Below are 24148 nucleotides of genomic sequence, written 5' to 3'. Positions count from 1 at the left end.
TTGCAGAGATCACGTCAGAGCGGAGAGGGAGAGATTCCTCCCTGTGAGAGCAAAGAAAGCCAAAGAAAACAGGCCAAACTGTCACCGCTGAGAACATCACACAAATGTTCTTTTTCTCTCTACTCTGTTATTCTGCTCACCTCCTGCATCCCTTTTCCTCTGGGGGAGATTTAAGATCCGAGTTTCTGCACGAGTGTGTGTGCGTGTGTGTGTGTGTGCGTGTGTGTGTGTGTGTGTGTGTGTGTGTGTGTGCATGCGTGTGTCTGCGTGTGTCTGCGTGTGTATTTCTTATGATGTGGAGACACAGATCTGGACTTTCCTTCCTTGTGGGGACAGAAGTCCCAATAAGGTAAATCATTTTAGAGAGAAGAGTTGGATTATGGTCATGATAAGTCTCCAGGAAATGAATCTGTGTGTGTGTGTGTGTGTGTGTGTGTGTGTGTGTGTGTGTGTGTGTGTGTGCGCAACCCTTTCTCTTTTGTACATGACAGCAAAAATGATAAAATATTTGCAAAGTTTGAAAGATGTTTTTTTTCGAGTTGTGTAGTCGTTTCTTCTTTCTGGCCCCCAAAACACACACACACACACACACACACACACACACACACACACACACACACACACAGAGTTATTTTTGCACATATTTGTTCTCACTCCTCTTTTCTCCGTCGCTGTTTCGAATCAGTCGACGTCACGATGTGAGCAGACGGTGGGCTTGGTGTGTGTTGACGTTTGTTGTTGGCACGTGTGTGCTTGTTAATACCTGCATGTCTACTGTACGCGTGTGTGTTTGTGTGTGTGTGCTGGAGTGCTTTGTGTGTGTTTATGCCGGGGAATTAATTGGCTTCTGTGACCGTGTTTATACAGTTTATCCACAGGTGTGTACAAATGTTTGTTCTGTCTGTACTGAAACGTCCCTGTTGGACCAGGACACACACACTGACTCAGCAGAAGACGTCTGCCACATGCTTACATACAGCTGGAGCACACTGTTTACTGCACATTAAAGGTTTCCTGAGGAGTCTTAGACCTCCACTGTTCTTCTATGAGTGGATCCCTGTTTTGTTTATCGTGTGCATGTGCACAACTAAGAGACAGTTAAATATGCAGAGTTACCTCGAGTATTCAACATCATCTTCAGCACCACGGACAGACGCCTTTAAGGAGCTTCCTCTTCATGGGAAAGAAAAGAAGGTGCTGTATATTGAAATTATTTTTGCAAAACTGATCATTGTGCAGTTTAAAAATATGATTAAAACCTGTGTTAATTGACTAACCTCACTGACAATTAGGGCCAGATCTACTGATTTTCTGAGGCAGCAGCTCATTAAAAGTCAGCTGTGTTCAACTCCAGCTGACAAAAAGCCTTCACAAAAGATCGCTGTTAAAAAGTCTTTACTTGTAACTATTATCGCAGAAGGAAGTCTGTAATTATATCAAGAGCACTTTTCTTAACTGTCTTTGAGTTTAATTCTACCACATTTTTCAGAATATATTGTAATAACACATTGTCACATACATCTTCATATAATTTACCCAAAAGCTTGCAGTGAGGGAGCGATGGAGCTGCCTTTAAGTGCCTGCGAGGCAAAACTCAGGCCATTAAAAGTACCCACAGCGCTGTTGCTCTTTATTACGAGCACAGTGGTTGGATCTGAATTTGTCAGGAAATAAAAAGAAGACTGCAGTGGAAAAAAGCCTGAAACCTGTGAACATTTCTATGTGAGAAAGATAACGCATCGTTGCAAACGATGGGTGTCAGCACAAAGGGACACAGAGAGGGAGGGAAGGTGAGAGGTAATGGTGCAGAATGCAGGGGGAAAAACAGTTCTGGGAAAACACATCCGGAATTCCTTTCCTGCTCCATCTGAAGCCCAGTGGGACCAGTGAGTCATCAGAGTCAATGTTTGCTGTACTGATGCAGAGGCTCAGAACAAGGAGACGGCTCAATTAGAGCAGGGAAACACCTTTTGTATGTTTTTCCCAGGGCTGTGGTATGTACTCAGTTCCAAATCAAAGCAGTGGACGTGTGCAGATGGCAGTGTATTAATACTAATATCCAGTGATACAGGAGGAGGAGGATATATAAGGGGGATTATGTAAAGAGTTGGAGCTGCGCAGGAATAGAAAAGGAGGTGATGTGTTTGTTCCCCGGAACGAACGAGAACAAATGTTTTCTCCTCTCGAGCAGCAGCTGAGGAGTGTGAATGTGGAAGGAAATGTCTCCCAGACAGTTTGATGATCCTCAAAAACGAGCGACTGCTTTTATCAAACTCTAATGCAAATGAAAAACCGCCCTAACGGGGGCAAATCTTCAAATCCTAATGCTATTAAACGTGCATTGCGTAACGGCTGCAGTCGCCCGACGATCCAGGCATCGCTGGATGTCGTCCAGTCATTAGAGCTGTAAAAACATACGGCAATCCATTTCTAATCACCGACTAATCAGCCGTTTAATCACAGAGGTCCACGGAAAGGGAACTTCAATTAGCTTTCCACACTATTGAGCTCACTGGATTTTTCTGGCCTGGGTTCGCACGTAACCTGATTTGAGCTCACTCACAAAAGGGTTTTTAAATTATTACAGACGGCTGACAGGCATGCATGACTGACTGACCAAAATACCCTCAACAATCACACAGAAAAAAGAAAAGCTCTTACAAAACCAAGAAACGCAGCTATTTTTACACAAAGAGCCGGCAGTAAGAAAAACAGAGACGAGGGCGAAGGAAGAGAATTAGACCTTAATTAGGATTAATCACAGCATAATATCTGTGTTTGGAGTTATTGGGAAAACTATTCTACTGCGTTCTGATCCGGAGTTAACGTCACACCAGTCACCAGCTGCTTTTCTGAGCATTCACACAGTATAGGAAAGGAGAAAAGCGCATTAATTAAGACTTTTAACGAGGACTCTACATCAGGTTCATATATTAATAAGCAGAAGAAAATTTTTTTTACGCTAGAAAATATCTTCTCCTCCGAGAATCTGTGTCTAATTGGTTTGTTTACGAAGCAAATGAAAGCTAAAATTAAAGAAAGTTGTTTTTGCAGTGTTTATGAACGATGCATAATGCAGGAGGAGTTGTGTGTGTGTGTGTGTGTGTGTGTGTTGGAGGCCTCGTTAAGCCACTGCCATGCTGAACGCAGTAATAATGTTCCACGATTAACCGACTAACCCACAGACAGAGCGGACGGATGAGGCGGCGCAGCCTGCGGGGTCGAGCGCTCCTCAGGTTGGCAGATGGATAGACTGAAGCAGCGTTACAGACCTCATACATATTCACACGCAGCAGATTATCTCAAGTTGTTGATGCTGAAGTTTTGAGAAAGAGACGGAGGGCAGCTAAACTTCTTTTTTTTTTTTTTTTCATCAAGTGCTGATTAGTGTTGCTGCAGAGCTCCACTCTTCCATATTTATTTCTCTCATACCTCAAACAGAAAAAGTGTTCAGGTTGAGTTCAGTCTGTTTGCAGACAGCTCTCAGTTTATCGGGATGCTGCTGTAGTTTAACGTCGCTTCTGTAGAACTGCATCTTAAAGCTTTGCAAGAGCACAGTTAGACAGCAGCATATGTAGAAAGAGTCATAGAGGCAGCAAACTGGCACAGTCAGGAACATAATATCCATCTAAAATTAGCTAACGTTAGCTAACATTAGCTACTCCACCGTTCCGGACCAAGTGGTTGTAACATCATGGGGATTATGCTGGGCGAAAGACCGCCGGGCAGCAGACTACTACTTTATCTGCGTTTGTGGCGAGAAAACCAGGAACTTCAAGCCGAAACATACTCTTATCCTGACTTCAAGCAACCAAACCAGACTCTAACCACAGCATTGTCAGAACATAAAATTGGCCAAAAATTGAAAATTGAAATATAATAAAGCGTGCAGACCCACTTCATAAATCACATGACACAAATATCACCCAGAAGAAAGAAATCTTTTACATTTTTTTTGCCCATCCGTACAGCTGCTGTGTCTTCATATAGAGGCAGAAAAACTCTTCACAGCAGCCGGAGACACAATATGAAAGGAACCCCAGACTTTGAGCTGCAGCCCACATTGACTTTAATGTGTGTCTGTTATCTCCAGGTGTGGACACACGTCTTGTGTTACACCTTGCCTCATTGAACACGTTATCAGAGCTGCAGCTATCAGTTGATTTACGTCACGTTTCTGTTCCGCCTGCACACTCAGAGGCTGAAAGGATGAAGGATTATTTCTAATTCTTCTCAAACAGCCTTCTGAACAAATTCAGCATACTTTGACATGATTTCGGGCTGCACAGAGCGGTGAATAAAGATGCTCTGCTAATGCTCTTATGAAACAACTATGATTGAATATTTTCATAATCACTGTGGTCAATGGATTAAAAGACAGATTGTTGCTGCAGTTGTTTGCCACAGGGCCTTCTTCTGTTACGACGGCTGCAGAAAAGATCGCTGTGAAGTCTCAGACACTTAATAATTGGAGTCGCGCCCATCGGCTTGAAGCAATTAAATTGTTACTGTCTTTGTTCAGAGACGCCGTTGGCGCTGAGTAATTGGACATGACAGAGCACCGAATCCTTTATCAGTCTCTATTTTCTCTCCAGCAGTTCTTATCTTACCAGTTTTTTCTTTTCAGCTAAATTTGTTTGTATGAAATCCATTTTCTCACTGAAGAGTTTGTGTAACGTGAAATGTCTACGGTGCGTTCACTGTCTTTGAGGAGCCTTTACGGACCAGCAGCGCAGACTGGATGTGTGCACGTCCTCCTGACGCCTGCAGAGACTTGAGGGTTTTGTGTGTTATTGAGCCGTCTGTGACGCTCTGACCTCACGCAGCAGTTATGAAGAAGCTATGAAAACTTCAGTGAGGGATTGAACGGCTGAGTGAGGGGAAAAGCACGATGGAGAGCGGAATAAAGATTTAGAGTTAAGCCAGCACCAGTGGTGGACTGAGTACATTTACTCAAGGTACTGTATTTGAGTATTTCCATTTTATGCAGCTTTATACTTCTACTTCACTACATCTCAGAGGTAAATACTGTGATTTGGAGTTTTTCTGATGTACTGAAGGCTGAAGTGTTCCTTTATGGTTTGAGATAATTCTCTGACTTCTTCAGATAAATAAACTGTTTAAAAAGCCTTTTGGATTATCTGGAAAAAAGAATTATCACAAAGCTGAAAACAGGCTGTTTTTCTGAGGCCATGAAAAGTCAAAGTTTTTAGAGATCCGCGGTTTTCTCAGGACCAACAAATATATGATGATGTTAGAGAACATGATGCATTGTAGATTAAATTACCCAGCAGTATATAAAGTACTTAAAATTAGCTGAACTTTAAATATCTATAGCAATAAAACGCAGCATATACAATCCAAAAACATCAGATATACTGACAGTGAGCACTTTGCTGATAATACTCACATACTTTTACGTAAGTAAACTTCTGTATGCAGGACTTGTATTGGAGTATTTTCACAGTGTGGTATTAGTACTAAAGAAAATACTTCTTCCACCACTGGTTACCACTTGTGTGGTTGGCAGCTGTGTGTTGAATCTGCCTTAAAATGACCAGTCGACACTTCGATTCCTGCTCCTTCACGATAACTCGCCTTGTTTCGTCTAATGACGCTGCCTCTGATGACTAATCTGAAATAAATGTCTTGTGCTGAGGGTGATCGATCATGCAGCATCAGCAGGAGCATAAAGTCATATCATGTACAAATAACTGAAGGCAGAACTGTGTGAGGTTTGAGAAATAATGGACAAACAAATAATTAACTTGTGTTTTCTGCTGCTGTTTTTTATTAGCAGCACATTTATAATCATAATGACATATAAATTAATTATTTCATGTATCTGTTTGTTTGTGTGATCTGCAGAGTGTCAGATGAGTGGTGCACACCCAGAGTGCCTTCATTTTAAAAGCAACATGCTGGATTAAGTTCAAATTGAACCAAGATGGTGACATGTTATCATTCCTGTCTCCAGTTGGACGTCTGTGTCCTTCCATCTGCCTTCCATCTGCACCAACAGACCTGTCATATTTTCCATCTGCTAAGCGTCTGGTACAAACCTGGGTGCTCGCAGACCGACGTGATTAACTGCAACAATTATTCTCCTCCGAATTATCGTACAGCTAAACTCATCATCAAACTCATGCATCAGGCGGGTTTATCAGCAAACCCCACGTTTGTCAGAGCAGAGCCAGTATGAGAGATTTAAAGATCGGCGTGTCCACAGACTGACCGTGCCAACCACCTCCTGTACCGATGCAGAGACAGTAAGAATATTAAAAATACAGAAAATCAGTTTCTCGTCTTTGCTTCTTCAGGTCTGAGTGTTTACATTAATGTCACTGTCTTTGATGCTATCTACAAAGAACTGAAGTTGTCTATTTTTCCTTTTTTCCGATTACTGCCGTTGCTTCTTTCAGGGTAAAATGACAACACTGGTTTTCTAAAGGCTTTGCAGAGGTGATGGGGTGACTGCCATCTGTGTCGCAGTGTCACCTCCCTGGCCAGTGCCGCTGGAAGTCATTAGACAAGCCTGACAGCACATGCTTTATTGATTCACTGAGCTTCAAATCCAGCAGTAAACATTTGAACATGAATTAGTATGTACTGGCTGTATTCTAATATTGGAGTTTGTGATTTTCAGTCACGCACACTGCATGCAAACAACTGCGTTGTAGTGAGCGGCGCAGTAGTTTCACCACAGCTGAAGCGGAGTGACTAAATGCATAGACGCTTCTCAAATTTTTCATGACTCTTGCTGCTGCTTCACATGTCTGAAAGCATGTTTACAACCTTCCAGGCAGCCATTGATTTCCATGCATTTCCATAAATGTGAAGAGCAACTGGCAGACTCTTAAAATTTGAGCTGTGTACTCTATCACAGCAAACAAGTTTGCAGATGCAGTTGAGACTTTTCAAATAAATCCACACTTAAAGCTGTATGAACATACAACATTAAAACGTAGGGTATGCAAAAAAATCTCTTTACATCCTGACAGCAATCAATAAATCAAATCCTCTGAGAAAAAAAATCCCAAATAAAATCCAATATCTGTGGCTGTTCCAGGCCTGTACTAAACCCGAGCGCACTCAGTGACCGAGGTGGCATGTGTGTTATTGAGGAGTCCGTGGTACTCTGACTGCACACAGCAGCTTCAGGGCACCAAAAGCTATGAAAAGTTCTGTGAGAGATTTAATGGCTGAATGAGGAAAAACTCCCCGAGCGCTCCTTGCACATGACCGGAGTCTTCCACAGAAGATTGCAAAAGCGGGCTCGTTGCAGAAAAATGGCAGAGTATGTTCGGTATGATTGTGGTGGGAGTCAGTGAGCGTTCGTGTGTCCTTCAGGAAATGGTTTGGAGGAGGCCTGAGGGGTGGGGATGCCTCAGCTTTAATGTAACATGGACAAAAACACATGTTGACCCGAAGGCCAGACATGTTGTGGTTCATAGATTAGTGTACATTTATATCTATTATCACAGGTTTATCTGTTTATATTCATTTATTTAAGGCTGAATTCCATTTGGCTGCTTCACCTTCAGGGTCCTGGTATTGTGCATGCTGGCTGATTGACTTACTAGGACACTTGAAGGGAACAGATCCATGTTTAATGTCGTTATTGACGCCTTTGCTTTTCCTCCTATGAGAAGTCAAAATGTCTTCAGTGAAAAAGGTAAAGCAAAACAGACTTTCCCCAAAAAATTCTACCAGAAATGCTTTTTGTATTTGGATTCTGTCTAATTTAAAACAGATAATAATCGTTTCTGTCTGCATCTCAGATTGACTCATTAATACAAAAGACTGGAGTGATTTCCTGCTGTTAAGCTTTACTGCGGCTGCACTGCTTCTGAATGGGAGTGAGACATCTCTGTATTGAGTGGTGGGTAATGGGATGGCGACCTCTCCAGGGCATTTCTCTACCCTTTTCTCGTTGCATGCTGGGATTTGATGTAGATGCTGCAGCATATTGACAGGAGAACAAATAGTATCATGAGTTGAGGGGCTGTGGGAGTGCAAATGTATTAGAGATGTCACGAACTGGAGAGAGCGCAGATCAACATGCAATAGCTTTGCATTAGCATCAGTGAGACACAGGGGTATGCTGCATATTATAAAAGCAGCCATAATGGGACGAGATGCAGTCGATAAAAGCCGTTAACGTGGTGCTGAACAGGGAAGAGAGCACAAGGCTCATGGTGGTTCTCCTTTTCAGAGAAGATGACTTGATGGGTTTAATTCAAACATGTTCGAATGCACAACAAAGGCAGCCATGCAAAGTCAGTTTGACACTTGAGCCATTTTTCTGTGTGAAAGCTTGTAAAGTGTAATGGAAAGAGGTGCATTCTGGGATCCGAGGCAAGGACACTCACACACAGACACGTACACAGACGGCGAATGTCATTCGAACTGAATTAGAAATCCCCGGTGGCATCTTGGCCAGGATGCAGCTTTTCCTCGAAGGGGGAACAACTGCCTTGATACTTGACCTTAACCTCAGCTGAGCTGTTTTTGACATTTCAATCTGTCACTCACCGCTTTTTCTTTTTTTTTTTTTACATTTTTGCTTTTTTTTCTATTTTCTGTGAGGAGATTTTATAAAAAATGAAGGGAAAAGGTCAGTCAACAAGCCAGAAAACCCTACTCCTCAGATACTGTTTGTTTACGGATCCTGTCCAGCAACCAAAGACCAAACTCTCCTCGTTAAACTTAAATTTACCAGCCACACTGCTGCAAACAAACCATGTTTTTCACCCTTGAATTACAGATCCTGCCTTTAACTTTGGTACATTTTTATTTTTTTTGCCCATTCACGTAAATATTTGTATAATAAGTTTAGCAACTTCACTACTTCCTCCACTGTTTTCTGGCAGGTTGGCAGCCTGTTCTTCAGTAGCTGTTGCTTGCTGCGTGAACCAGTATTATCTAGATGGAAGGTGTACAGGCTGAATAACAGAGGCCCGAGAATAGAGCCGTGTGGCACTCGTATGGTTCAGACTCCTGCTGATGACCTTGCATTATTCACCCAAACACAAAGGATGCAGTCTGTGTGTGATCGCTTCCACTTATGAGTAATAACAGACTATTTATATTTAGACTGGTGCAAAACCGTGGCTGACAAACTATTAAAGGCCTTGAAAAGCCGAAGAACCGCTTTACCCAAATCAATGCTGCAGCTTGGTTTTTCCACACCTGCTATGACACAGCAGTTGGCTCCTGCCCAGCGCTGTATCAAAGGGATTGCACAGCAACAGTTGGTACTTCTCATGAGAACAGAGACAATGCTGCTCATGAGACTGGGTCAGACCTATTGGAGACTTGCTTAATTGGGGTACCCTCCAAGGTTGCTGATAGCGGGGTTATGATGGAGTAACGAGCCCTCAGCGGCGCCTCGGGGTAGCAGCATGATATCATAATTCATTTTGAAGATCAAGCAGGGGGTAGTATTTATGCTATTATTGAATTGTATCGGTGCCAATCACTGGCACTCAGTTTGTAAGAGCAATTTCGAAAACCTGTGGCGCCAGACGTCTTTTACAGCGAGTGCAAAGATAATATTTGTACACGAACAAAAGATCTCTGTTTATGCCAGAAGCGTAGAGCTTTTGTCCTCCGCACTAACCGTCTCTCACCCCCCTCCATTCTTCCCAGTCACTCTCTTTCTCTGCTGTCTCTCACCCAGTATCTAATCAGCTGTTGGAAGGTGACCAAAATGTCGGACCACTGTAGAGACCTCCAGCCAGAAATAAATAAATCGACTTCTTTTTTTAAGAAAATGCTTCCTGGTGTGGACTCATCTTTCACTTTCTTGACTGCGTGAGCGTCGATGATGAACCTGATTTCAGAGTGTGTGGAGATCACTGTGCTACGCCTGTTGATTCAAAGCCTCGTGCAGATTTAAAAATGTGAAGCTCACTGTGTGTCGTTCGTATTTGTGTGAATGTAAATCTGTTTGTCTTTGGATGCCGCTCTCTCTCTCTGTGTGTGTGCGTGTTCATCCCACTCACTCGACTGTGTCCTCCCAGCTACACCAGTCTTTCTGGTCCAGCTCCTGCATGTCCAGTCTGAACTTGGCCAGGCAGAACTCCTCGATGGCCAGCTCGTAGTGGGGTCCACACCCGAGGGCAGACACGCACTGAGACACTGCCGAGGGAAGAGAAACGTGGATGAGTGGCGAGAAGGTTTTTCTGATGGTTAAAAAAATGGAAAGCAGCCTGTTTAAAGGTTATGATGGGGTGAAAGCACTTTGGATCGAAAGCAGCTACGACCTTAAATGCTGTCGTCTCTTTTTCCCCATCTGTGGGACATGACACAGAAACACCATCTGCCATCTCAGTGCTGGGTAATATCTCTGCCTTACGACCAACACAGAGGAAGATGCCCTGAACAGGAACCGTTGAAGGGAATTCTTGGTGGATATTTAAAGAGCTTTACATGCTGAGCAGGAAGCTTTGGACTATTAACTCAAAGACTGTGAGCTGCTAAAGAGACGAGGTCAAAAGATCTGAATGCAGCTGAGAACAGAGACGAACACACAATCATTTTCTTTGTTGCTGGAAGTAAATCAACAATATTGAAACATTTTCACGCAGATGTCACATTAATTAAAAAAAACACTCCTTCATCCTCACTTCCTCCTAATTCTCCTCTTCCTGTTTCCCTGCAGCCTCTACTTATTTCCACTGCCTCCGATAACTCTTTTTCTTCTTTTCCTCCCTAATTCCCACAACACTATTTCCTTATGACCAGCTGTGTCTCGTCTCAGGGAATCTGTATGCGTCTATAAAACAGTACACATCTACTCATCCCTCCTGTGGCCGCTTCCTCCTTGATCTCTTACAACTTTTCTCCGTCTCGTCATCTCTCTCAGCCCCCTGAGTGTTTTGTGGAGGCGTGGACGCATCGGTTTGGGTATTTCTCGCTCATTCAGAATCACTGATGTCAACTGTATCGTGTGCAAATGCATGTGAGTGTGTTTATGTATGGATGTAACGGTGCAGAGGGGAAGGGGGGATAGGAGCAGAGATATAAGAGAGGATCCATTTTGAAGATGGGAAAAAACTTCAAAATAGAGGTTAAAAGATAAAAATAGAGACAAATAACTTGTTTACTTTCCTACAAAAAGCCCGACTCCTGCTGTGAGGAGAGGATGAAAAGGTTTATCTGCATGTCGACACAACTCCGATCAAACAATCACAGATCGAGATCAAGTGTGTTTGTGAAAGCCAAGCACAGGAAGGAAGAGCGAGGGAACTGAATTTCTCTGCAAATCAGGTTTTAAAGGTTGTTTGTGACTGACTTCCAGCAGTTTATTGAGTTTTCTGCTCTGCCTCTGCATGGTCGAGCTTCGGTCAGGTTTTGCGACTACCACTTTTCTAATTGAACTTTCTTACTATATGATGAGCACTGCTGCATTTTAACCATTTAAGTTTTATTTTGCCCATTATCTTCTCACACTTTTTAAATAACCGCATCGCTGCCAGTAAATGATACCTGAAGGCAGCGGCGTCCTAGCCAAACGCTTCCCATTTGGAAGTCTTCAAACCAAAGTGTTTAGTGTAGCGACAGATGATGTACAGCATCTGGCTCCTGTGTGTGTGGAAACTGCGCTTTAATCCAGCTGCCGAATGGAAAAACACAAACATCCCAAACAGCCTGTGACAAAGAGCTTTTTCACTCAATGTGAAGCGCCTTGTCCGGTTGCTTGCATGTGTCACTGTCTGCGATGTGTCCCAGTTCCTCCTCCTCCCTCAGCCTCGTCTCTGCAGAACGACTTTTCCGATCATGCTGCGGTAGGAAACAAAGAAGCTGTGATCGCGGACGCAGGTGATGTTTGTCAGAGCTACATTTCAGACTTTGACACCTGAGGACATTTGCATCCTGCGTCATGCAGGTGGTTGGTAATAAATGCGCTCGCAGGTCAAACAGTAGTATAATTTACTGTGTTAGAAATCAAATTAAAGTACAGAAGTCATTACACGTACACTTTTACTGTTTGTACTTGATTTAAAGTATGTTTGACATTAAAAAGTCTGCTTCTTAAGTTCTATTCATATGTATTAAAAATTAAAGTACTTATTCTGCAACACTTTAAGTGGTATTTCAAAGTACTAATAAGAAGTGAACTTTATTGTAAGTGTATTATAAGTTGTACTCAAATGTTCTTTTATGTATTACAAATACTTTTAATAGTAATAAAGCAAAAAATTTGTGCCAATTTAGCAGCTGTTTACAATTGAGGTATATTCAAGTACATCTCAACTGATTTTCAAGGACTACTTAACACTTAATGATAAAAGTATGATTTAAATATAGCATTTCTTCACCTGGGCTTTGTCAGGGATTCAGGAGAGATTGTGGTTTTGGTGAGATGTTGACACCAAGAAGTACAGTATGGACCTGAAAACGAGCTCAACGTGGCCTCTTTAATGCTGCAGCCCCACAGCTAAGCAAGGGGTGTCTGTGGTGTGAAGTGGTTCAGTGGGAATGGCTAAATTAAGGTGTGTGTGTGTGTGTGTGTGTGTGTGTGTAGGTGCAGCGCTGTCCACAGTACTGAAACAGACAGAACAGTCCCTTACATTGTTTTTTTAGCCTGCTTGCTTTTTGTGGATGTAAATCGAACTTTCAACTCTTATTCCATTTTTACACCATCGCAACAAGAGACGGACAGAACACACACCGCTGCTTCTGTGTGCCTCCAACGGTTGATTCTGAGTGATTACTGTGACTGCTCTGAATAATAAATTCATTTAGTTTGCACAGGTAGCGCCTCGGCGTTACCCAGCGTGCTCCAGGTGCTCTATTTTTGATGCCTTCCTGCCACTTCTTCTCTCCCCCTGACCTTCAGATTTACAAATAAAGCACAGAGAAGAGGGCTCCTTTCACTCCATCCATTCTTTGCACGTTTTCTTATTTGCTTTCCCTCAGCAGAAGTCGGCCTGTCGTAACACTCTCTGAGGATAGTACCGTCTGTTTTGATGGGGGAATCTCTCACCAGACTCCACGTTTGTCCGGAGATTTCTAGGAGGAGCTTTGGAGTGAAGCCTGCTGGGACACGGTTCAGTATGTGACACTGGGCTAAATAAACTTGACTTAGCCTGACTTGACCCAGGCATGAAGGCTGCTTCTGGAAACACAAACACACTCTTCGTCAACTCGTCTGGTTAAATAACATCCAAGAACAAGAGAGTGGATTCAAAGTCGGAGGCATTCCTGTAAATAGACAGTGGACGACCTTTGACCTGGCACATGCTGCCTCCTCTCTGCTCTCTGTGGGACATCTCCCAAAATGCACTGTGTTCAAGCCCAGCTAGCTTAGGGGGCTCTGTATGTGCTTTTTGGTGTGTTGTGTACATGTTTGACTGTGTGTGAGATGGATCTGGACTATCCGCCTATTTATAGCATATTTAGCTCGCTCTTCATCATCATCAAAGATGCGTTAGAAACTAAAACCCCAGAAAGAAACTAATCTAATCCTACAGTACGACAAAGGGATCTGCATGCTAGGTTCTCATTACTGGAAGAATTTCTCTACTTGGATTCTTTTCATTTGTTTATGCTGACAGAGAAAAACATGTCAGAGCAAGGAGATGAAAGAGGCAGCGACCATGTGTTTGCATTTCGTGTCTGTGTCCACGGCGATATGAGTGTTTGTGTATGTGCATGCTAGCTTTAGCGCTACAGCTGTGACAGTCCTGACCCACGCAGCTTCTTTGCCCTCTTGAACACCTCAAAGCCCGTATTTGCTGAGTCAACATTCAGGCCCGTACACACACTCCTATCTTCAAGTCTGGTTTGACAGCTGTTGATCTGCCGCAGTTCCACCATACTGCTAGATATTAACTGTAATCATATCTGGAGCTTTTCCAAAAATAAGCCTCTGAGGCGACGCGAGACATGTTGAGATGCTCTGAAATAAACAGAAACAAGCACAAGATGTTAAAAACTCAAGTCGTTACATAGGGAATTCGTACGAAATGAAAAGGCAAATAGGCCAAGCTGGAACATGGATGAAAGATTCAGGTACTACATGCATATTGAAAGTGACTACAGAGAGAGGGATGCAGCAGACGTGCAGCTAATGACGAGTCTGGAGTGAAGGTCTAAATATAGATGAGGCAGGGGAAAGGGATGATACTTCACAGCACATCTCAGCTCCGTGGGATTGAGGTTTTTTTTTTGCATTCTCAAACACTGACTCAATCACTAAGTGCAAACGGTGTCGCGTGAACGACGTTTCATCAAGACGTTTCTGTGCAGCTCAGCCTGTCCCGGCAACTTTAAGGCAAACAAGTGCGAGTTTGAGACTGGAAAACGCAGCACAAAAGAGATCATTACAATCAAAACCGAACCAGATGTGATCAGGAAAGATGACTTGTTAAAATCAGTGTTGCTTTGACTCAGGTTCTATCAGTGTTTCAGCAGCTTTTGGGCAAATTATGGAAATTACAGACGCGGCTGGGAATACTTAAAAATTCATTTTATTCCAGTCTCCCCACAGTTGAGTTAAAGGATGAATTTACAATGGAAATAATTGAATTACAAACCAGAGCAGATCGAGACCAACAGCAGTGAATATCTCTTATCTGCCTTGTGACAATCTGTTCAGTCAGACGGTGTATTTATCGTGAATTTCTAACATGTTCCTCGGCAGCGTCCCACAGTAATACACGCAGCAGCAGGGGTATGCAAACTCCTGAGAGGAAAACGCAAATTGAAATGTACTGCACGATGATGCCTTGATGAAGTAGATTGAGGGCGTTTTGAAAAGTTTCAGTCGTGGCCTCTGCAGCACACAGTTTGGTCCTCTGTGACAGGAACCATATTGAGACTAAAGAGCTACACAGGAGGGGGGGGTTCATCCACTCTGGCCCAGCCGTGGATTATTTCCAATCTCCAGTCTCCATCCTGAGACATCCCTGTCACTTTCACTCCAAATCCCAGTCCAATTATTTCCCCAGCTGACTGTTGCAGAGCTTCTACCCAAAGAACTTGAGCATCTCTAATAAGGTAATTATTAAAAATGTTTTAAAATCATACTGAGGCTGGACCTCACCCACGACAAGGTATCTCCAGTTTGTAAAGATAAGCCTATTATATTTATACAGTACTGTATAACAGCAGATGATAAATGACTAAGACATGTAATTTCCTCTAACTGCTTTGCAACTGCAATGTTTTGCAGACTGTTTCTGTTATTGCCTTTACAGCCCTGTTTTAGCAGGCCAGGAAACTCACAGGCCAGTTGCATGCGTTGTAAATTATCTGACCTGATGCTACTCAGCCAATCGAATCTGTGCATTCTGATAAGCACTGCAGCTCCAGTCAGGGAGTGAGGTGCTCACACGGGACGGACAAGATGAGAGTCAGACAAATAAAAATGGCAGAGGTTTTAATGAAGACTGCACAGAGTCTTACATGTTCATTCACACCACGAGCCGTTCAAACCAGCAAGTCTCACATGTTGTGATTATTAAAAGCAGCAATGTGAAGCGCCACTAAGAGACAAAGCACAGAGCATCTTTTGAGAAAACATACCCAAATCTGAACGGAGGACTCTGAAAATAAAACGTTTTATATGGCACTGAATCATTTCGCAAGTTAGACGTGATGCTGTTGAACTGGACCACCTGCACCTTCATGCAAACGGTTTCCCTTCATTATGAATCTCTATTAACACTGACAAGACGGCACATCTCAAAAATCTTATCCAAAAAATCAAAACTATTCCAACAACAACACAAAGTCGATAAAATAACTGTAACAACAGCTAACACAGCCCACAGCGGTCAATCAGCGGTAAACGTGCAGGTAATTTAGCTGGTTAGCAGCAGTGCTAGCCTGGCTACCCCCATCAGTGACGTGACCCTTCAGACTCCCCCCGTGTTAATATTCAGCACACCTCAGCAGCCATTTCTCCTGCACAAAGAGGGATTCTCTCGTTCCACGACAGGTGCACATACTTATTCCAAATAAAGAAATCTGGCTCAACTGTTGGCTTCTTCAATGTAGAAGTGCAGCGTTGTCATAACAGATAAGAATGATGACCACAGCTATGAAAAGACGTTAATAAATGAAGCAGTAAACAGTCCAAATATCGACTGACCTGCCTCATAAATAACGAACTCTCCCTGTGTATGGTCTGCAGCAGCTGCTCTGGCATCAGATTCACTGAAGACAGACAGTTGAGTTTGTCTCAAGCCGGTGAGTCACGGATGAATTTTCACACGCTGCAGCCTGTGACTCCGTCCTGCTTGAAAGCGACAAACAGGCAGATGCTTTCTGTCAAAGGCTAAGACTAATTAGGCGGCCGGATCTGATGTTCGCAAATTAACCGGCGTCCTACTCTGCCGCTCTTCTCCCTCGCTGTCGTCATTCTCTCGCCAGTGAGTCACAGAGAAGGAAACCTTCATCTTCAGCCTTTGATCGGGATTATTTTTGACCACCGCTGCCCTATCACCCAATCTAACATCAAAACACCCACTTCCTTGACTTTTAAACACTTTTTTAGTGATGAATCATCCCAGTTTGTGGAGTAGTTGAGGAGAAAGAGAAATCTGTTTCTCCTCCCACTTCTCTGACAGCTCCATTTAGAGACTATAAAGTTACACAGGTTTTATGCATATTTTAAAAAAACCCACACATTTCATCTCTTACCTCTCGTACAAACTGGGTCTACTTGATGCTCGCACTTGGAAAAGTTTGTGTGAGTCTTTCAGGCACTTATGATTTCACTTTGCATCTTAGTCTTTCCTGTCAGAACGCCAGGAAATCAGGGCACGTTCCCATTTTATGCGCTGAAAAACAGTCAATTCTGTGTCGTCAGCCGCTGCCATCTTCGCCACATTTGGACGATAAACTTCTTCCCTTCGGCCTCTTTTACCTGCTGCATGTTTACAAGCGTGGAGCCGCTCGTGTATTGGTGTACAACAGCAGATGAGACAGGAAAACATAATCAGCTTTCCTCCTCTCTTGTTAGTGTCTCTGCTCCAGGTCACTCAGGTCTTTTACAATTAGAAGTCCAACTATTATCAAAGTGGTCATGTGATACTTTTCTGTCGATGGGCTGATCAATGATAACTGGTTCAACGCTCTTGCTGATGTTGAAGTAGCGGACAGGTTACAAATCAAACCTGGACCGTGTTTGATTCACTTCATCTCCTGTTTGTTTCCTCTTTCTCTCTTTACTAATATCTCACACTAATATCTGTCTGAGTCCCCACTGTTCTCATCAGTAACGAGCGGAGCTGAATCAGTCTGCAGAATGAAATGTTCCTCCGAACGTCTGAGGAAATTCGGTCCTATTCACTTCTGGCATGTCCCCTCAGACTGATTGCACCTTTAGCCACCACAGGTCCGCCTCTCCTCCTCTGCCGCCTGTCCGTCGGGCAGTCCGTCAAAGAGAAGGACATTATGGACGTGAGCATGCACGAGCCTGACTTTGCTTGATTTTGTGTGATCAAAGTGATGTGAGGTCAGTGTGTGGCAGCTGTGTGAGTGCGACTGGTTAAACATCAACTGCTCGAACTACTTTTCATACGATGTAAATGTGGTGCATCGTGGGAAACAATGTTCCACAGATAAACCTGTTTACAGCATCTACACAAACTTGTTGATCTGCTATGGATTAACCATGGATAGATTGACCTCAGCTAGTGTTCCTGTGCTAGAAGGATGCTGCTTCGCCCCAGGTTTTGTCTGTGCGAGGTAACAAAATCCATCGATAATGCACAGTAGCTTTTTTTGGAATCAGTGTTGCACAAATGCACATGTGCAGCCGAGTGACATGGAGTGAAACTGGGGGTCTGGGGAAGGCGCCCTCTTTCCCCATGTTTTTGCAAGCAATTCAATTATTTTGGTCTGAATTTTTACTCAACAGGTACTACAGCTGAGTACTAAGTGTCATTTGAGACCCAACAAATGACAACAAACCCAGCAAACTACTAATATGTGCACTGGCTGTTTATCAGAACTGGATACAAATGAGCTAAAATGAGTCATTCTTACTCTTTCTCTGTCTCGCGAGCTGCGCATATCTGACGAATTAGCGAAGAGGAACGCCAGCAGCAGTGCATCAGCTGCCGTCATTGCATCGTATTACAGTTTTACCTCTGGCGCTGCCACACACACACACACACACACAAATTAGTGCTTTCCTCCACCTCTGCTGTCTGTAGTCCTAATCAGACAGCTGGAGACCCAGGGGGCGAATTTTACTTCGAACTAACAACATCCCTGAAAGTATTCACATAATTAAAGAGAGAGAGAGACAGTTTGCCTTAAAGAAAAGGCAAAAGGAGCAGTTTATCCCCTTAATCTCTCTATTCTAATCTAACTTTACTGCAACCCACAACAACACACACACACACACACACACTCAATCCTCTGTCCGTGACACAGCAGCTTGAGATGGTTTAACAAGCCCTCCTCTACCTCCCAGGTACTCGTAGTGTTATTATTAAAGCCCCAAGTGCGCTTCACTGCAATGTGTCATGGGCTCGTGAAAGGCAGCGGCATAAATAAGCCACCGAATCTGAATACAGCCTGGAGCTACCTGGCTGGACTCGAGATCAGAGGAGACATTCAAACACAAACACACACACTGAGGCCACCAAAGCTGGCTCCATCAGCTTCTGCTGTGAAAGTGGGTTTAATGGCTAAAGGCAACACCAGACAACTGCGTATTCTCGTAAAGTGCTTTTAATTTGACGGGTTTTAAAAACGGTCATGCTTTAGCCTAAAATGGTCGACCTGCCGTTTCGTTACTCCATTAATCAGTCTGACCATGACTTTAGCTGTTTTCTGTTCGGTTTTACTCAAATCAACCAAGTGTCCTGCTGGATGCTCGTATGGCAGGTAAAACATGATAAAGTGCCCTCTAGGGTGCTGTTCCAGTGGAGATAATGTGACGCGGTGCACTAATGGGAGCCCCTGAAATGCAGAAAAGACGATGTGTTTCTGCTGCCCTGCATGCTAGAAATTAGCTGGCTCTGCCGCTCTAAATGGACAGATAGTAAATAGTCACATAATAAAACAATTACCAGGGTTTGGAACTGTTTCACCATTAAATGCATCAGTACCTTCTGCGCTCTGGTGCCCCATCACATGCACCGGTGTCTGCCAGCGAGGGCTAATGTTACCTGCAGGATAGCACACAGTCAGCGGCCGCAGGCGTGACAGCTCTGGGACTGTTCTGAGGAAACAGCAGCTTCCACTGCAGCGACTGCCTACATAACGATGCGGTAAAAATGCTGAAGAGGAGAAAGTAAAAAGAAAGCTAACAACACGGGACAGCAGGACAGAAGAAAGACAAAGAACTGGTGAAGTGTACTTTCACTCGCCTTAAAACTCCTGAATCTGCTGCTGCTGCCTGTTAGCAACAGTGAGAACAAATGCAAAGAAAACAGCACAGAATATATTACTTTCAGAATACCCAGTTTGTTTCCTACACTGCTCACAGAAGAGGCACAGAGAGAGAGAGACTTTAAAAAAAATCTGTTTTACCATGTCCAAACCAGGCCGCCAATAGCTCTCAAACTGCATCTTGTAATCTGCCACTCAGCGATGTCACTCCTCTTTCAACGTGCCCTCTGATGTCAAGGTGTAAATTACGAGGGACAAACGGGAACGTTAAGTCAGTGCTTGGCGCAATCCGATGTCTCTTAACACAACTGCTGCAGTCAAGGTGTCTTTAATTGTCAAACTTTTCCTTTAAAATGGTGAGACTGAAGTAGAACTTACATAAATGCTCCACAGACAAGTCCATACTGCAAACAGCAGACCGTGTCTTTAATATGCAGCCACACCATGAATCACATCGCAGCTTCAGGCACTCGAGGAAGAAAAACTCGCAGCTACATTAAGCATTGAGACACATTACAGCCAAGAAAATTATGACTTACACTCTGAATCACAACTATCAGGGGAGACGGCGAAAAAGTCTGGATTTATGAATCCATTTCTGATTCTGAAATGAATGATTCCTGGGAAAAACACTGCGCCATGTAACAGACTGTAATCTAGTCTGTTTTACTGTACAAACAACAGCAGTGTGACCTTTTTGTTTTTTTTAAGCAGTGAGCATCTCTGTTGTGCAGAAACCAGGCAGGAGTTTGGCCTAAATTTCCCGGTGGAATAAAAAATAAACAGTGCAAATATGATGATGTGTTCCCTGAATAATTCAATCTTATCTGTGTTTGCAAATGTTTTTAAAAGGTTGATGCACACACAGCGGAAAAACAGTAAAAATAAACGGACCTTTTAGGCCCAAAATAATCACCAAAATGTGTTGATAATCAGCGCACTCGATGTGATTCGATAACCCCTCCCGGAAGCTGTACATACAGTGCTGTAAGTGACTGTGGTGGTGGTATGAGTGGAATGATAATGAAGAGGTTTCAGTCTGTAGGCTGAGAGCTCTGCGTCACTGTGTTTTAAGTGTTAAAGTGCTGAAAACAATAGATTTATTTCTACTCATTCTATTTCGTATCTATCCTTACCGGAACTAACGGGCCCTGGTAGACTTATTGAACCACATTAAAAGCCCTGCAGACCAAGCAACGAGGCACAATAACAGATGACTGCACGCTTTCCATCATATCATTATCATCTAGAAATAAATGAGATTTTTATCACAGGGATTAGGCTCTAGGGATTGTTAGCTACCCAATGCAAAACCACTTTAATTGCATTCATAATTGATTTGGTATTTAATAAAGACTGGAAAGAGAAGGAGTGAGACTGCTGCAGTGGAACCGGCTTGCAGAGTGGGACATCCTCCCACATCCCACAACGGGACGTCGAAGACAGATCAGAAGACACAACTATAAGGGACATATACAGCAAGCCTGGCTGGAAGTAGCCCAGTGGGTGGTTTATTTAATGAAGGCAGCATTCAAGAATATAATTACAGGGATGTCAGTGTCAGGCTAAAATCAGACAAACAGCAGCAAAGCTTCAAACAGCGGGTGAGCAAAGGGTCTCTCCGCTCTTTTGAAACAAAGGTGTAATTTATGTAACACCGGGGGTCCTGCTCACCTTTCAAAGTCCTACTTTTTGTCCCCCGCACTTGTATTGTTTCATTTGAGCTGTGTTGCTTTACTGCCCAGCCACTGATGTCCATATGAGAGAAGATTGAGCTGATTAAAAGACTGTTGCAATCATCTGAATCAGGCCTGAAAGAAACACCTGCAGACAGAACTCAGGGCCCAGAAATTACAGTCACCTCGTGTTTTCCAGGTAAAACAGGAACAGGACAGGAATGACTAAAGATCAGTGGAGACTCTGGACACTGTCAAAATAAACAAAAAAGACCCTAACCCTATCCCAAAAAGACCCACCCACTTGTTCAGACTTTCCTTTGCTTGATCTAATTTAAAATTTATACTCATTTGCTCTTGTTTCATATTTTAAAGCGAGTCCAAGACACACTGCATGAGTACACTGTCCATTCCCTCTACTTGATAGGAACCTCATGCACGCACGCACACACGCACACACGCACACACACACACACACACACAGGTTTGTTTCTCACACTTCTTAATTAATAGAATAATGACCGAAGCCTTTGTGTGTCTCTTTGTCATACAGCTCACATTCATTACACACTGGAAACACACACACAAACCAACACACACATGCCTTTCCACCCCCACACATAAACACACTGTCCAACGTGACAATTACTGAAGAGGTGGTGCATATATGTGTGTGTGTGTGTGTGTGTGTGTGTGTGTGTGTGTGTGTGTGCCTTATCTATCTCTGTCAAGTTGAATCTCATCCATCACCAGCTAATCATTATAGCAAGCAGGGCTTTCAGCAGAGATAGAGGTCTACCCCGACTGGCTCTCTCTGGTAATAGCATACAATTAACGTAGATAAAAAGCCACACAACAATAGGATGAGCTGCAACACTGCTGCAGCATGTTATCTACAAAGACCAGAGGGCAGATGAGAGGGACTTCATACACGCCGGGATGTGCAACGCTACGCAACACTACAACCACACAAAGGCATGATAAAGACATATTCTTTGCTACACTTGTCCTTGTTAAACCTGAGGATTTTACATTATTAGGCTTCATGTGCGATTGATGAGCAATGAATTAAACAGAACATAAGAATTTAAAAGAAGGAGAAATATGGAAGAAAGGGAATCTGATAAAAACAAAGACGACATTAAGCTGTAATTTGAAAGAGTTCAGAGAAGGATGAAAAACATGCAGAAGCGCATCAGCCTCATGCTGAGAGAGGCGTCAGTAAGCTGTTCATTAGGCTGATGAGTGGAGAAGCTACTTTCCTGAAATCTGGCAGGAAAGCGTTTATAACACCAGGAGACCACTTGAACTCTGGGGGTCTGGGTCGTAGCACGCGAGGTGTCCTGGTGCATCATAAAAACTGATCTCTCTGAGCAAGTACGAAGGCGGTAGCAGGAGTCAGATCAGATGCCTCCATAAACACAAGGCCATACACAGACAGCCTGAATAAATGAGTGGAGAAACACAATAAACTCAGATGCTTTCCTACAGACCGTGAGCGCTCACCGGATAGAGCAGCGAGGCTTCCTTCGAGTGCTCATAATCTGAGAAAACAGCTGGAGGAAAGAGCAGATTCTGAGCTCAGTGCACATGAACACAGGGATTTGCTCTATAATTTGTTTTTTTGCTTACAAATCTGTCCCTGTGCACGGAAACATCTTGAGATACAGACTGGAGAACAGCTTGAATGTGCAGTTTCGCTTTAAACAAATGACAAATGGCTACGTGTAGTTCAGTGTACCTGGATGCAATAAATAAGTTACTGTTAATTTACAAGTTGTCGAAACCAAAATGTGTGTTTTACTCAGTGTAGCATCAGCAGCCTTCTCCACTGTGCCCGGCAGTGTCCCTGCTGTCACAGTGATGGATGGCAAACGTGACTCGTTAACAATTAGTTTTGTTGCATCCACCATAATAAAGATAATTGCAACCGCTTGCCTTTTCATTGCCACGGCTGCGAACATTAATAACACACACATGCATGCACACACCCACACACACAAAGCACATTCATCAAGATCGACCCTGTATGATCTCTGCCTGGATCCACTCGGGTATTACACACAATGTTAAACAGACACGGGACCTGTAGTAATAGACTGGGACCTGACCCAGAACCGAGTGGCCGTATAAAACATGGATCCAAACCTGTAAGGGTCCCCTGTGGGGCCTCAAGTCCTCCGGTTCAGGTTCACAAGTGAAGACCTGTAAGACACGCTCACACACAGGAAACGCATGTATCTGCTTTGATTGGCTGCGATGAGAGGCTGCATGCACACAGCAGGTCCACAGAGTGTGTGTGTGTGTGTGTGTGTGTGTGTGTGTGTGTGTGTGTGTGTGTGTGTGTCAGAGCGAGTTTGATTAGAGGTGAGCAGAGGGCTGGTGAGGCCACTGAGGTGAAGACAAAGGCTATAGCCCTGTCAGGATAATCTAGAGAGGGAGGGAGAAAGAGAGATAAAAAGAAATGCGCTTCCTGCTGAGCGCTCCCCGCCGTATATCTGCAGCTGCACACCTCCACGCACATGTGCTGCCAAGGTGCCGTCACAGAAAGGTGTGTGTCTACTAAAACTGTTTCAGGTTACATGAGCCTGATGGGATGTGAGTTCTTATCTCACCTACTTTCAGAGTCAGATTACTAAAAATACATACATCTCAAAGTAACACAGACACGTTGTCTTGTTAAAATAACTCTAAGGAAGCTCGGTGTGCTGTCACCAGTCAGCCAGTTCGGACACCTTAATGGAAACCAAACGGTGACGGGATAATTAATACACGTCATCAATTATGGCTTTCGTTCTGCTATCATGTCTGCATCAGACCCACGCACACGCTCTGAAGCAGCAGTCGTTTGGGGGTTAGAGAGCTGCCACGTTCAGTTCATGGGCTGATTAGAACAGTTTTTTTTTGGGTGACATTGAGTTTGGGGGGGCTGATGGTCGTCTCGCTCCATGTCACAGCACCGCCTGCAGCTGCCAAAACCAAACCACTCATCCACTCCAGTGCTGCAGTGGAGGACTTATTAAGTGGCCAACAGTATGAGTGAAATTACAGAGCTGCTGCTGCTGCTGCGTGTTTGAACATTTCATTATTTTTGTCTTGTTTTCCCCGTG

The 24148-nt window shown here is 43.6% G+C and overlaps 1 protein-coding gene across 1 annotated transcript in view; it reads right to left on the bottom strand.

Moving 5' to 3' along the window:
* The window catches only part of ramp1 (receptor activity modifying protein 1), a 44035-nt gene that overhangs the window by 6852 nt on the left and 13035 nt on the right, over window positions 1–24148 (bottom strand). The window contains exon 2 of the mRNA XM_076747336.1: window positions 10008–10143. Coding sequence (XP_076603451.1) covers window positions 10008–10143 — 136 coding nt within the window. The remainder of the gene's footprint in view (window positions 1–10007; window positions 10144–24148) is intronic.

This window comes from Chaetodon auriga, chromosome 13 (assembly GCF_051107435.1).
Source record: "Chaetodon auriga isolate fChaAug3 chromosome 13, fChaAug3.hap1, whole genome shotgun sequence".
Taxonomy (NCBI): Eukaryota; Metazoa; Chordata; class Actinopteri; order Chaetodontiformes; family Chaetodontidae; genus Chaetodon; species Chaetodon auriga.
The sequence above is the reverse complement of the archived record's forward strand: the minus strand, read 5'-3'. Positions and strand labels throughout refer to the sequence as shown.